Source organism: Gallinula chloropus (assembly GCF_964237585.1).
Source record: "Gallinula chloropus genome assembly, chromosome: 7".
NCBI lineage: Eukaryota > Metazoa > Chordata > Aves > Gruiformes > Rallidae > Gallinula > Gallinula chloropus.
In genome coordinates this window covers 24,430,167-24,443,425 of record NC_140092.1, presented here as the reverse complement: position 1 = coordinate 24,443,425, position 13,259 = coordinate 24,430,167, and the positions used below count along the sequence as shown (strand labels likewise).

The following is a 13,259-nucleotide window of genomic DNA, read 5'->3' as shown; positions in this document are numbered from 1 at the left end:
CACCCTCACTGAAAACCAAACCTCCACGCTGCCCTGGCTTTTCCTCTGAGCCCAACCTCAGCTTGATTCTTTTGCAGATTGGGGGGGTTTTGCCCCTCCTCCCCCCCCCACCCCGTGCAGAGTATTTTCAGCTCTGATAATATCTGCATCTATTTTCGCTGAATGAACTGCTGAGTCAAGGGGATTAAAGCGGAGTTGTGACTTCTCCACACGAAGCGGCTCGGATGGCTCCTCAGCAAGAGCTGATGGATGTCACTCAGGCAACTCGGCCGTGTCAGTGTTCTCTGAGATGACCGCAGTATCCCAAAACTATGGTAGTGACTAGATCGTTGTGATCGTAACTAGATGCAAGTGACATTTCATCAGATTTTCTTAAAGTGGTTAGTCCGGTTAGTGGGAGCAAGCAGGCAGAGCGCCTGGAGGCTGTGCCAATACTCCCATCACTAAAACACAGTGGTTCTGGGTGTTCCGCGGGCAAAGTCAGAGTGCTCGAAGCAGACTGCGTGCTGCTGGCTCGGGGGCTCGGGGTACAGCGTGGCAACTCTGCCGGGGAGTGGGTGCATCTCCCTTTTGCTGTGGGGTGTCCTCCGGCTGGGCCAAAGTTTTGCATGCAGCTTGTGTGTTGCCCCCAACCCAGGGATCCCCCTTCGCTGCCTCTTCTCAGCAAAATCACTGCTATAGGGCCAGAAAAAGAAAACACACGGATGTGTTCTGTGGCACACGATGCTCCTCCGGAGTCACAACGGGAGCGCTCCGTGGGGTGCCGAGCTAACTTTAGTCGCATACGTACCGGGAAAGGGTGCCTGCCTCACCCCAAGGACTCGGCGGCGGAACGGAGCGGCTTAGACGCCGCCTGCCCCCAGCGGCACCCAGCCACCCCCTTCCCCCCCTCCCGCCGAGGACCTTCCCCCCCTCCCCCGCGCAGCCCCAGGGGCCGGGCGCGGGCGGGGCGGGGCGGCGGGGCGGGCGGCCCGGCCCGGCGGGCGGGGACATCGCGGCCGCCCTGCTCCGCGCCCGCGCCGCGCTGAGCAGACGCAGGAGCGCCGCGGCGGCGGGCGGCGGCTCCTGCGGGCGCGCTCGCTGCCTTCCTCCCTCCATGCGCGGTGCGCGGCCAGCCGCGGGGCTTGCGCAGGTAGGCGCCCCGCCGCCGCTCAGCACGCGGGCTGCGCGCATCCCCTTGAGCTTTTTTACTCCCGCCACCACTTTTCCCCCCTTTTTACTACTGTTTTTCCTTTTTGCTGTTATTTTTTTTTCCTTTTTCTCCTCCGCTTCGGCACTGGGGGTGAGAGGTTCCTCCTCCCCCTGAGCGCCTCTCTCCCTCTCCCGGCAGCGCGGCGGCGGAGCGGAGCGGTGAGCGGCGGCAGCATGCGGCCGGGGGATGTCTGAGACGGGCGGTGCGGCGGCGGCCGCCCTGCCCCGGCGCCGCGCCGGAGGCATGCGGGCGGCCTGGGGCTCTGTCTGGTGCCTGTGCCTGGCGGCGGCCGTCGGCGGGATGCCGGCGGCGCGGCGGGCCGGCGGCGCGGCGGCGGAGAGGAGCGGCGGGCAGCCGGCAGGTAAGGCTGCGCGGTCGCGCACACGTGCTCCGCGCTGCGGCTCGGAGATGGGCGGGGGGAGGTGGTGGTGGTGGTGTTGGGGATCCGCAGCGGCAGGAGCCGGGTTTAGGGCTACAAGCCCCCTTCTCTCGGAGTGTGAAAGGCGGCGGACGGAGACCGCCGGAGCCGTCTTTGGAGCGGGAGTTAGAACGGCGGCACGGCGCGGGACCGGGGAGCTGGCAACCCGGCCGGGGTGATCCTCCTCTCACCGCGGCTCGGCCGAGCTGCAGAGGCGCCCTGGAGGGAAGAGCTGCCCTTGAAACGGTCCCAGTCGCTTGGGAGCCCGGTCCCAGCCGTGGCGGTACGCGCAACCCCCGGGGTTTGACCCGTGTCTGCGTTGGGGAAGGAGAGATGCCTCCGTACCCGTGTAGCGCTCATCTTCGGCGCGCGTCAGGAATGCTCTGGTTGTGCGTGTGTGTGCTCGGGTGGGAAAACTAAGGGAGAGACGTTTATATCCACATCTTGGGAGCAAAACTGGAGTTGGAGCAACTCCGGGTGTGCACACGCTGGGTCGCAGCGGCGTTTCGGGGGGGAGACAGTGGAAACCTCCCCTCGAGTGGCAGCACTGAAGTTGCAAGTGAAAACACGTTGGGCAAAAGCTGTTTGTTTTGAGGGTTTTTTGTTGTTGGGAGATTTGGGCTTTTTAATATATATATATATATATACACACGGCGGGTCTAAAACGTCATGTTTTCTCTGACACGCCTCAGCTGCTACCTGAGTCCCTGTTTATTTTTCAAAGCTCTTTAATGGAAGGGAGCCCCTTCGCTGCCCCCCGTCTTCGGTATTGCATGTACCCGGCAGAAAGTTTCCATTGTTCAGGAAAGGGTTTGAAGCCTGTTTGCCAAAAAAGTGACAGGGGAATAAATGGGCTTCGTGAAGGCTGGGGGGTGGGGGCATTACTTTCATACCCCTTTTGGTTAAAGCTATAAATCACACCGGGGGTTGGTTTTGTTTTCAAGAAAGTCCTAATAAAACACCAGATTCTTAGTGTAACTCGCTTGGCTCATTTTTCACAGCCGAAAGAATTGATTTATGGGGCAACGTTCAGCGACTTGGTCGGAGCAGGTGAGGTCGGTGTGCGAGAGAAAGCGAGCAGCTTGTGCTGCGCACAAGGATGGGAAGCGGCAGAAATGAAGCGTCCTCAGTTCCTCCCCCTATTGTAGCCTGAAGCGCGGTACTGGCGCTGTCACTTGGGGCACAGTTGAACCCACGGGGGTGAGTGACTGCCTCGGTGGTCCCCTGGCTTTCCACTTGCATCTTCAGCCCATAGATTTGGGGTCGGCGATGTGGTCAAGTGCTGCTAAACGCTTCCCGTGCTCCCGAGGCAACTTTGCACATCCCGGCTTTAGGATGCTGTTTGACAAGTGGCGTACCCGGAGGTCGCTGTGAGGGAGGCGTCTCCCAGCCGATGTCTGTGAGCTGAGTGACGGGTCGGGATTTCCAGGGGCTCCGGTGGAAATCCTCAGGACAAGCTCGCTCTCTCTCAACTTTCACTTAAGTAAAGGTGTCACTGTCAGAGCTCTCTGTGGCCCTGAGCAGAGGGCTCCCGTTAGTCCAAACAACCAGCCGTGTCTCCAAGGGCTGCCCCAGCCTGCGAGCTGCTGGAGAGAGAGGCTCGGGCGGGCAGGGGGCTGTGAGGGCAGGGGGAGCACTGCGGTGCCGGCATCTCTCCCACCGCCGACCACGTGCGCGGGGAAGAGTGAAGCCGGCGCTGTCGCCCAGCTCCACGCCAAAGCCGGCAACCCCGCCGGCGCGGGGGGCACCCGCCGCCCGTCCGACCTGGGGCGGGGAGGTGGGAGGGGGCCGAAGGGAAGGTTGTGCAAAAGCAACTGTAGAGAATATAAACCTTCAGAGCCGAGTAAAAACACATTTTACTTTTTCAGTCTTTTTGAATTGAATGGTAAAAAGCAAATTCTTTCTCCTGGTCAAATGGGCCATGGGGTATTGGCTCATTACTGAGGGTTGTTGTTCGCTGGGCTTTGCATTTACAGTCTAAGGCCTTATTTTCCATAAAGGGGCTTGGAAGGATTTTTCCCCAGTGATCTAATTCTCCACACGGGGCTGAGAAGGCTCTAACAGCTACTGCTTTGTGCCTATACTCAGCTACATAAAACACACATTGAAGGGAGGCATTCTCGAGGTATGTGTATGTTTGCTAATATGAATACTCGCTATTAGCGGAGGTGGAGGGGGTGCAGGTTTTAACATCTCCGCAGGGAGGTGTTCGGCTGTTGGCAGGAAGGAGGCAGATGGCGGGGCTGTTGCTGAATAGAAGCTGAACTAAAAACACCAGGGGCCTCATCTGGGCTGAGTTTCTCTTCTCTCGTTTTCTTGGGGCTGCTGCAGGAAGAACAATGTCAAATTTCCCCCCCCCCTCCTTTTTTTTTTTTTTTATGAATGAAAGTAGACAGGCGAGGCAGGATTGAATGTGTATGTCATTCAGGGGCTATGACAGAGATGATTAGGGAGGTCAGTGAACTCCTTTGCAGCCTCGAGCATGCGGTCACTCTATTCAGCAGGCACAGAATAGACATCAATATAAAAAAGCCCGTCCAATTTGCATTAGTATTCAGATAAAGATATTACTTCGTACGATTTGTGAATGTCAAGTAACGCTGGCTGTTTTCTTAGAGGGCAGACCGACTGCAATGGCAGCGTTTTGCTTTTAAAAACTTCTGATAACCAGCCTGTCTCCTGTAGTTGGCTTGTATGTGGCTGTCTGCATACGGTATACGTGAAAAAGGGAATTTCTGGGCCGCTCAGGATTTGTATTGCACTGCTTAGCTGCTAAAGCTGTCTGCATGCATTGAAAAAGTTCTTACAGAGAGCTGCTAGTGTTTGAGCAGGCTTGTTGCGGGGAGGGGAGAGCTCTCCCAGTCTGAACCAAAGTTTCCTCCTGCAGCTCTGGAATCAAGTTGCCACCCAGAGTTACTGCACAGGCAGTTTTCAAGCCAAAATAATGGAAAAAGTGCCATTTGGGGATTTTGTTGAAGTTGAGTGGTGGGGCATGTACCAATTCCTGTGACTTTCCTGCTTGGTAAGAACTGGTGGTGCTCTGGTTGTGAGATTTTGCTTCGCGCAGCTGATGGTAACCAGGTTCTTGCAGCCTTTCAACATGCACCCAGAGGAGGGTTCAAGGTGTAGGGTACGGCATCCGTGTCGCTTGGCTGTGTGTATCTGAGTGTTTCAAAGTTCACCCTGAAATTATAAGGGAATTGAAGTGAGTGCCAAATGGCACCGACCGTTCCTGCAGCTGGCCTCGGGGTTTACGCGTTAAAACGTTATGAAAAGTGTCGTATGTTGACAGTGCTTCATACTTCATGCCTGAGACCAGACCTTCAGGTTCAGCGGGCAGCTCTGAGTGATAAAGTTTTTAAATTTGAAAGTTGATCCGTTTCTTCTCACTAATGGCAGCAGCCAAAAAAAGCTTAATTAAGTTTTTAATGTTTAGACTAACATATTTTACTGAGCAATAAAACAAGGGGATGATGAAATAGGACTTTATATTTTTTCCCTCTATAATCTATTTCTTCCCTACCAAACAGCAAACTAGAAAGTCAGTTCCAGTGCAGAAGCTGAATTAATGCATTCAATACTAGCTGTATGGCATCACATCTTCTATGCGGATTGACGAGGGTCACTCCAATTAAATTAAGGTTTTTTTTTTTCTTTTAATTATTAACAAGCACTGAGTAGGGAATGCGATGAAAGTAAATCTGAAAATTGGGTGGCGAAGTGTTGATCTGCTAATTAAACCTTGCAATTAAAGTAAGCCACTCTGACCAGCATGTTAACTTTTATGACTCCAACAAATCTTCAGCACTGTTGGGGAAAGTGTACCTGTCCCAAAGCCTGCCTGGGCATGGCTTTTTAAGTTAGGAGAACATTAAAGCCTTGAGTGCTGCATCTCAGCCACATCAGGACCATTTCCATCCAGTGGGGCCCAGTGATTTCACATGAAGCTACAGGAGATTTTTTTGCCCTTCTGTGAAGGCTGGCTGAATAAACACGAACTTTGATACCCAACTGTAAGCTTAGAGAACTGTCCTCCCTGGAAGCTTGCTGCATACATTTGCTGTTGCAGCCAGAGACTCCAAAAGACAGAGAATCACCCCGGTTTCTGAGCAGTTAATAAAACTTCCAGGTTACAAAAGTGTTTGACCAAGACGTTTCTGACAGCGTCTGGCAAACAGAGCTGTGACTGAAAGCAATAGCTGAACCCTCATTTGGGCTAAGGTTTGGGTACGTCCCGCGGCTGGGTTTTTGTGGGTGGGCATTGGAGTGTGTAGGGCCAGTGCAGGAGCTTGGGCATGAGCTCTCAGTCTTCAAGGTACGTGGAGAAGGAAGGGGCTGTGCTGTCCTCAACAGTTTAGCTTTCGGCAATTTTTATGTTATGTGAACTAGAAGGAGCAGGAATGTTACAAATGTAGCTATTTCTACTAATAATACAGGTGAAATTCCCATCCCTGTTAGTCAACTTTTTCCTAGTGAGGCTGGACCCGATAATCAATTAAACTGACTTAATTTTTTTTCTGTTTCCCTGCTTTATGAATAGACTTTTCTCTTTTTTCCTAGTGTGCAATATGCTTGTAACTTTTCCCATGTCGTGGGTTTTTTTTTTTTTCTGGCTCTGCATACCTGTTTCCTTTTTTTCTCTCACCCTTCAATAATAATAATGACAATAATAATAATAACTTAAAAAAAAACCCACTTGAAATAGCCTGCTGTCTCAGCACCCTCCAAGCCTTCCTGGTCTGATGGTGCCTGTTCAGTGTTTGCCATTTCGTCTCTCTTAATACTAGTTAGTTAATGAACTTTATTCTCTTCAATGTACCAGGTTGAATGCCAGAGAGGATGGTGGCTTGGTAAAAAATTGCTGTACTTCCCTTTTTATTTTCCAGGAAACAGGACTGCAGTTCAGCAAAACCATTCAGGGTATGTGAAAGCGGGCAGTCCCAGCTCAAAGGGAAGTAAATCTGATAGCACCCCCTGTGCAAACACCAGGCTCAAACCATGTCCAAAGATACTATCATACAATGCTGAAAGCACCTTAAAATACTTTGTTGCACCCTGATTTCTTTTCCTTGGCCTCCTGCATAGCTGATCAGTTTACTGTTCGCCCCTCTTTTGGCTGTTTACGTGGTAATCTTGTTTAAAAAAATTAAAATTGCTTTTTCTGACAGTCCCAGTGCCCTCTTTCCGATACACTCACAGCGCAGTTTGACAAGTGCCAAAGATATAATTTAAAGTCCTAGATGTGTGAAGAAGGGCTTTTATTCCTGCGGTGACTGTGGTATTCCTGGTGTGCTTACCCCTGAAGTATCTGCTCCTTGGCTTGAATGACCAGGAAGTTTCTATAATATCAAAAGCAAACAAGAACTGTGAGATACGAGCTGAGTAAAACCTCTGGTAAACTTAGTAGTTAAAATGTGAAAGGTAATTGGACCTAAACCTGCCCTATTATTCTGATAGGCTATCTGGGGGTTGTCACATTCAGGTGGATAGGCACAAGCCAGGTTGGTAAATCTTTTTCTGTTTTTTTTTGCTGTGACACTCAGGTAACACAATGTAACAAAGCACCTGGGTTTCATTTTGTTGTTTTTCTGTTTTTTCTTTTGAAGGATAGCAACACAGTCACAAGAAAACATTTCTCCAATAACTGCTTTAGTTTCAGATGTATTCATCCAAAAAAAGGTGTGGCATTTACTGCGGAGGGGGAAGTAGGACTTGTGTGCTGGCCTTGCTTTCTCAACTTAAAAAGGCAGGGGAACTTTAAAGGGTTGGTTAAATAAAAAGGTTATATTAAAACTTGGAAAGAGATTTCTTTATCGTGTAGAACTGTATGCAAAACAATTACCATGTGCTTACACGTTTAGCATCTGTGAGATTTTGGGGCTGTGCCATCTCTACAGGTTGCGAGGGGTTAAAAGTATTAATGACTCAGAAACGAGGTAGCTTCCAAGTTTTTGGGTGAGGAAGGGATACAGTCTAGGATCCCTCTCTGTGAGAAAGTGAAGACTCACAGGCTGTGGTGTGTGCTGAAGGCACGCACCCCCAGGAATGCTGCAGCATGAGGCCCCAGCGTGAGGACCCCAGTGTCGGTGTTTGCACCCAGCCATGGTACTGTGAGCTGTTGAACCATAGCTGGCTATCAGATGTCAGGCTAACACACAGCAGTGCATTGGTTTTGGGGTTTTTTTTCCCTCTCTTTTCACTCAAGGAGACAAGCCATAGCTATGTCCCTTAGTTTGAGTCCCTTGTTTTTTTAGGGAGAAGAAATAACAGGCAATCATGGTGCACCCTGGCATCGGGGAGACCCACAAGGGTGGCTTCCCAGCTCCTGCTGTTTGATAACTAATTACAGCATTTGTCGGCTTATCTTTGTTTAATGCTTTTGCCCTGGAAAACAGAGTGTTTTGTAGTTGTACCTTTATCACACCAAACTACTGTGTGCTATTCACAAGGAATCTCACTAAAATACTTCAGATGATGTAGTTAAATGAATAAAGCTTTGGAGACCAGATCACTGCTAGGTTATAAGGATTACCCAGAAGTAATGGAGTTGAAGCGTTTTGAAGTTGACCTGGGGAGAGTTGGGTGTAGGGGAATCAGTGAAATAGCTGGGTATTGCTTAGCCAGCACAAGGCTTGGCCCCTATGCGGTGCGTAAGTGAGTTCCTGCTGATGCCAAGAGAGAGGAGCAGTGCAAGGTAGTAGGCAAGAAGTGGAGAACTTGATTTGTCATAGAGCTCCGAGGATTGTGCTAAGGATGAGAGCATCTCTGAGGCTCCTCTCACAAAATGCAGGTGGCACCTGGTCTCTGCGAGGGTGGGGGTGTGGATGTGGTCCTGGTAGCAGGACCCACTTCCCAGGAGCCATCTGGTTCTCTGGGTTTCTCATGGTGGCTCTGCAGAGGGACTCATGGGAGAGGGTAGGGGTGTGTGTGTGTGTTCATCTTGGTGTGGTGCAGAGGAGATGATGAGAAACCCTGAAAGAGTGTTTCTGCTCTGGGTTCCACAGGGGTAACGTACATCACCTGAGACTGACAGCTCTTACTCGCCTCCCCCTGGGGAAGGCAAAATACATATCTATATGAAGGCATCTGAGGAAAAGTTAACGATGGGAGATGTTCATGGATCCAGATGATGAGCCCAAACTGTATCAACCTTATGCTTTCTGCATAAAAACCCGAAAAGCTCCCAAGAAACTGGTTTCTGATTTTACTTCGATGCTTGTCAGAGCTTGTAAAGATCCTTCGTGGAAAGTTTGGCTCCCGGTTTGGAGGGTTGTTACTTGTTTGAGTGTTTCACCATTCTCTGCTGCTTATAGTCCTGTAAAAATAATAATGAGGTCCTGATCTCGCGCCTATTGAATCCTAAGCAAAAAAGCCCCCATTGATTTCCAAGGGAGCAGGCTGAAGCCCTTCACAGTGGTGGGAGCAACTGTTTAGCATAAGCAGGGATTGTTTGGTAAGTTTTCTAATGACCCAAACATTTTAACAAGCAGCGGAAACTCAGTGAGTAAAAGGGCTTCCCAGTTTGGGGGTTGGGGGGGGGGCGGATCTGCCGGCTGCTGCTTCATGGGGGCAATTGCTGCAGCGAGCTCCATGTGACCTCCCGTTCCTCTCAACCTGCTGTAACATGGACCTTTGGTTCCCACCTCGGCTTTTATAACTCCAGCTTTAATGCAAGCCAGCGGCAGTGTTGCAGCCCAGGTATCAGAGACGGTGGTGACGGCCACTGCCCGAGCCTCCAGTGGCTCTGGTGTGAGTCCTGCGTGGAGCCAAACTGCAGTGCCGGCCGCCATCCTATCCTGCCCCATACTCGCTTCCATCATATCAGTGTCGTCTGCCATTAGCCCCCAGTGCCGTGATCTGGGAGCCACACAATGCGCTGGGGAAAGTGTTAATAATCCCCCGCGGGGGTCAGCGGGCAGCTGGGGCTGATCCGTCCAGCCACCAGCCGACTGGGGCTACCGAGCTCCTGGGCCCCTTGCACACTGGCAGAGTACTTTCCCGGTGCTTTGCTGGCAGGGCAGAGCAGAGCAAAGAGAGTTTTCTCAGGTTGGTGGGGTTTTTTTTAGTATATCCCCCTTTCATGTGCAAGAAATCCCAGCAAAATATTTCAGTGGCTTCTTTGGAGATGGTAGGTCTTGAATTAACCAGTGGTTAATTTAAAATGTTATAACTTCTCTATAAAGCTATTTAAATAAAAACTATTATATAAAAAAGCTATTTATATAAACTATTATATAAATAAAGCTATTTATAAAAAAACTATTTAAAATGTTATAACTTCTTTATAAAGCTTCCCCCAGGCAAGCGTTTCGTTTCCAGCCGGTAGTGGGATCTGTGCAAGATGAGCATGCTGATTCCCCAAGATGTGCTTTAGGAGACAGGGGTATCGAAGCTAAAAGAGAAGGGGGAAAACCAGTTGCAGTGGGAAGATTAGGGAGTTAAGAGTGTGCCCCGACAACTAGCATGTGCAACCAAAGATAAATCCTCCGTGAGCCTGTCTTTAATTGAAAGAATGATCAGAATTAGGCATACTACCATCTCTCCTGATCTGTATCATGTGTATCTGTACGAATAAAGCATTTTTGGAGAGGGAGAAGAGAAAAACAGATTTTAATCTTCCTTTGGTAGCCATGTCTGCCTTTTGAAAGGGTGTATTTCTCCCTGTCTTAGAGTACCCAGGCTTGTTGACAGTAAACAACTGTCACATGGCAGTTTATGAAAGAAGAAGAATGTTTAAGAAAACATGTCCAGTTTAAATAGTTATGTTAATAGGCTGGGGATTCATGCAGGAGGAGAGGTGGGGGGGGGGCTGGTAAATGGAGGTGCAGGAATTGGCTGGTGTTCACAGCAGCAAGAGATGGACTGCTAGGGAATGCAACTGAGGGGAAAGAAAAATTAAAAACCCCATTTGTTTTTACAGCCAGTTTGTTATGTGTGATCTCACAGCTCTCCATGAAGGCAGCGGGGTTTTTTTGGGGTCTTTTTTTTTTCCGGAAAAACTCCTCAAGCTTTTTTGTTGCAGTGTGTGGTGGGTTGGGCCCCGGGAGGCCCCAGGGTGGGATGAGCTGGGACGAGCCCAGCACTCCCACTGTCCCAATGCTGCTTCACGCTCCACGGGCAGCGCTTAGGCCTTGCAGCCGCCCTGACGCGTCCTCAGCCTTTGCTTCGCGGGGGTGATTGGAAGAGGAGACTGCGGGAAAACTCTGCCTCCCAATTTGTGAATTGATTAATTACAGGAAGGAAGGAAAGAAAAAAAGAAGATAAGAAATGGCAGATGGTGTTCTCTCTGCATCCCTGCCCAAAGTTGCTACAAATCTATCACCTACCTTCTCCTGAGTTAAACATGAATGCAGTGAGTGATGAGCGACTGTAGAGCATTTATTCCAGCTTGGCTGAAAGGCATCAGAGCCCAAAACCTGGGGTGAGCCACTTGCAGTCTTTAATTAAGGACAAAGATAATTTTCAGGCTCTCCTTAGGTCCTGATTTCCCTGGCTTAGGAAAAAGGGCGTAAGCTTGGAGTGTGGTGAAGTTAGCCTTGAAGGTGCTCTGTAAAGCCATCCTCCCATTCCCATCCTAGCTGGGTTACAATGTAAATACAGTAAATACTCTTAAGTTTAAATAAATACAGTGACTCAGGTTTCTTTCAGCCTCGGGTATCTCACGGAGGGGGCATCTTGACAGCAGCACCATCTCTGTTGCGTTATGTCAGGTAGAGTGGAAAGAGCTGCAGAAGCAAATGGGAACCCACAGAGTGCCATAATTTGGATAAGGAGGCAATGGAAACCCAAGCCTGACGCAGAAAGGCTTCAAGAGCCTTTGAAAATAACTCCTAGGAAATTTTTATTGAGTTGTGTTGGGACTTCAACCTGTGTGTTACTTAGTGAAGGAATGAGATTTCTGCCTCATTTTTATGTGTAGGTATGCTGGCACCCTGAGATTTTAGAAGACCATGGGTTCCTCCATCAAGAAAGGATGAGGACCACAGAGGTGGCTGGGAGGGGACAGAAGGGCTTCCTCTTTCCTCATCTCCCCCAGCACAGGGACCAAAAAGGGAAGGTTTGTACCTGCTGCTCTAGTTTTGACGGTGAATCGCTGCCCATGGGGATGTAGTGACCCCACACACTGTAAATCCTTCCTGTGAGGAGCCGCCTGTACTCTGAACAAGGTCATCTTGTGGTGGAATGTGTTAGTCCTGGCAAAAAGGGCCTGAAACCTCCTCTGGTGCTTTCAAAATATGCATAACTGTCTGAAGCAGAGGTTTTCTTCCCCTCTGCCCCCCTCCTCCCAGTGCATAGCAAGTGAGGTGTGGACAAGTGGTTCAGTCTTTGCAGGAATAACTTCACCCGGTGCTCAAGTCTGGCTGCTTGAGGGATGAGAAGGAGCAGCCAGAGGAGTCACACATGGTGTCTCAGGACAGGGAGGAAGAGGAGATGGCCCTGAGTTAGCCACTCACCCTCGGAAGGGGAGTCGAGGGGCCAGACCCCAGGTTTTGTGTCATTCAAAACCTGGCATCACCGCTGTAGAGATAGGTCAATGTGGGTAAGTAGCTGTAAATGCATGGGGAGGTTGTCCAACTTCATGTCTTCACTAGTGGTACAAGGTGGTGATTCATCCACCAATCCCATCCTAGGAAGCATGGCTGAAGCTTAGTTTTGATGCTGAGCTTTCAGACAAATCCAGCCTGGGGGGCTGTGGGCACAGTTTTTATCATCCCCACTTCATCACATCTGGAGAGAAATGGTTGTTTCTCCTGTGACTTGCCTGTTGCAATGGCCATGCCTGCTGTTGCAGCAGCGTCCATCTCACTTGGACACTTGGATGTTCGTTTGTCACAAGAAAGAGGTTTTAGAGCTGTTTCTGATGGGGGAAGGAAGGGAAAAACTGGCAAAATCAGTCTGGGCGATGAGACAGGTGTCCAAAAGTGCCTGTGGAAGGTCCCTGGCTTGCGCAGGCAGGACCAGCCATGTCCTGCTGCCAGGGACTGGAAACAACCCTCTGGTCAGAGAACACGTTTTCCATAGGGCAGCATTAAAATAGCCGTGTGCCAGTGTCCAACCTGCTGCTGGCATTACTGGGGCCGAACGTAGTGCACTTCATAGAAGATGATGATTTGGGGGCATTAAAACTGCTTGAAGGGAGCAGGAACTGAGACACGCATGACTTCCTTGAACTCTCTCTTAATTTATGACGTGCATTCCAAAACCCGCCGTAATAGATACGGTTGCAGGAGACCATTAAAGGGTCCGCGCTGGTGAACCTGATGCCCCGCTGTTGCTGCTGGAAATGATAAACCGCTGCGCTCGGGTCGGAGGGTATGTGATGCTCTGTGTGCTGTGCGCCTGTGCATGGAAGCCACTGAGTCCTGCTAATTTAGGGATTGTTTTCCAAGTCTGTTTTCTATAACTCCGTAGACTTAATACAAATAAAGAGCGCCCGGGAACAAACGCTTAGCGTGGGATTTGAATGCAGAAAGGTGAGAACACAAAAGGTACACAGAAACAGCAAGTCAAACAAGCTGAAAAAATACTGTAAGGTTGATTTAACTGAGCAGTGAACTCCAACCTGTCTAATCCCTTTAGCAGCCTTCTTAAAAGAGGAGAAATAAAAAAGAATTTTTGACATCCACTTTTCTTCTGATATCTCTCCCA

General features: G+C 50.0%; 1 protein-coding gene across 1 annotated transcript in view; it reads left to right on the top strand.

Moving 5' to 3' along the window:
• Positions 1–1,378: 1,378 nt before the first annotated feature.
• The window catches only part of FGFR3 (fibroblast growth factor receptor 3), a gene marked incomplete at its 5' end in the record, with an annotated part of 55,097 nt that continues 43,216 nt past the window's right edge, over positions 1,379–13,259 (top strand). Inside the window, one exon of the mRNA XM_084266764.1 lies at positions 1,379–1,553. Coding sequence (XP_084122890.1) covers positions 1,379–1,553 — 175 coding nt within the window. The remainder of the gene's footprint in view (positions 1,554–13,259) is intronic.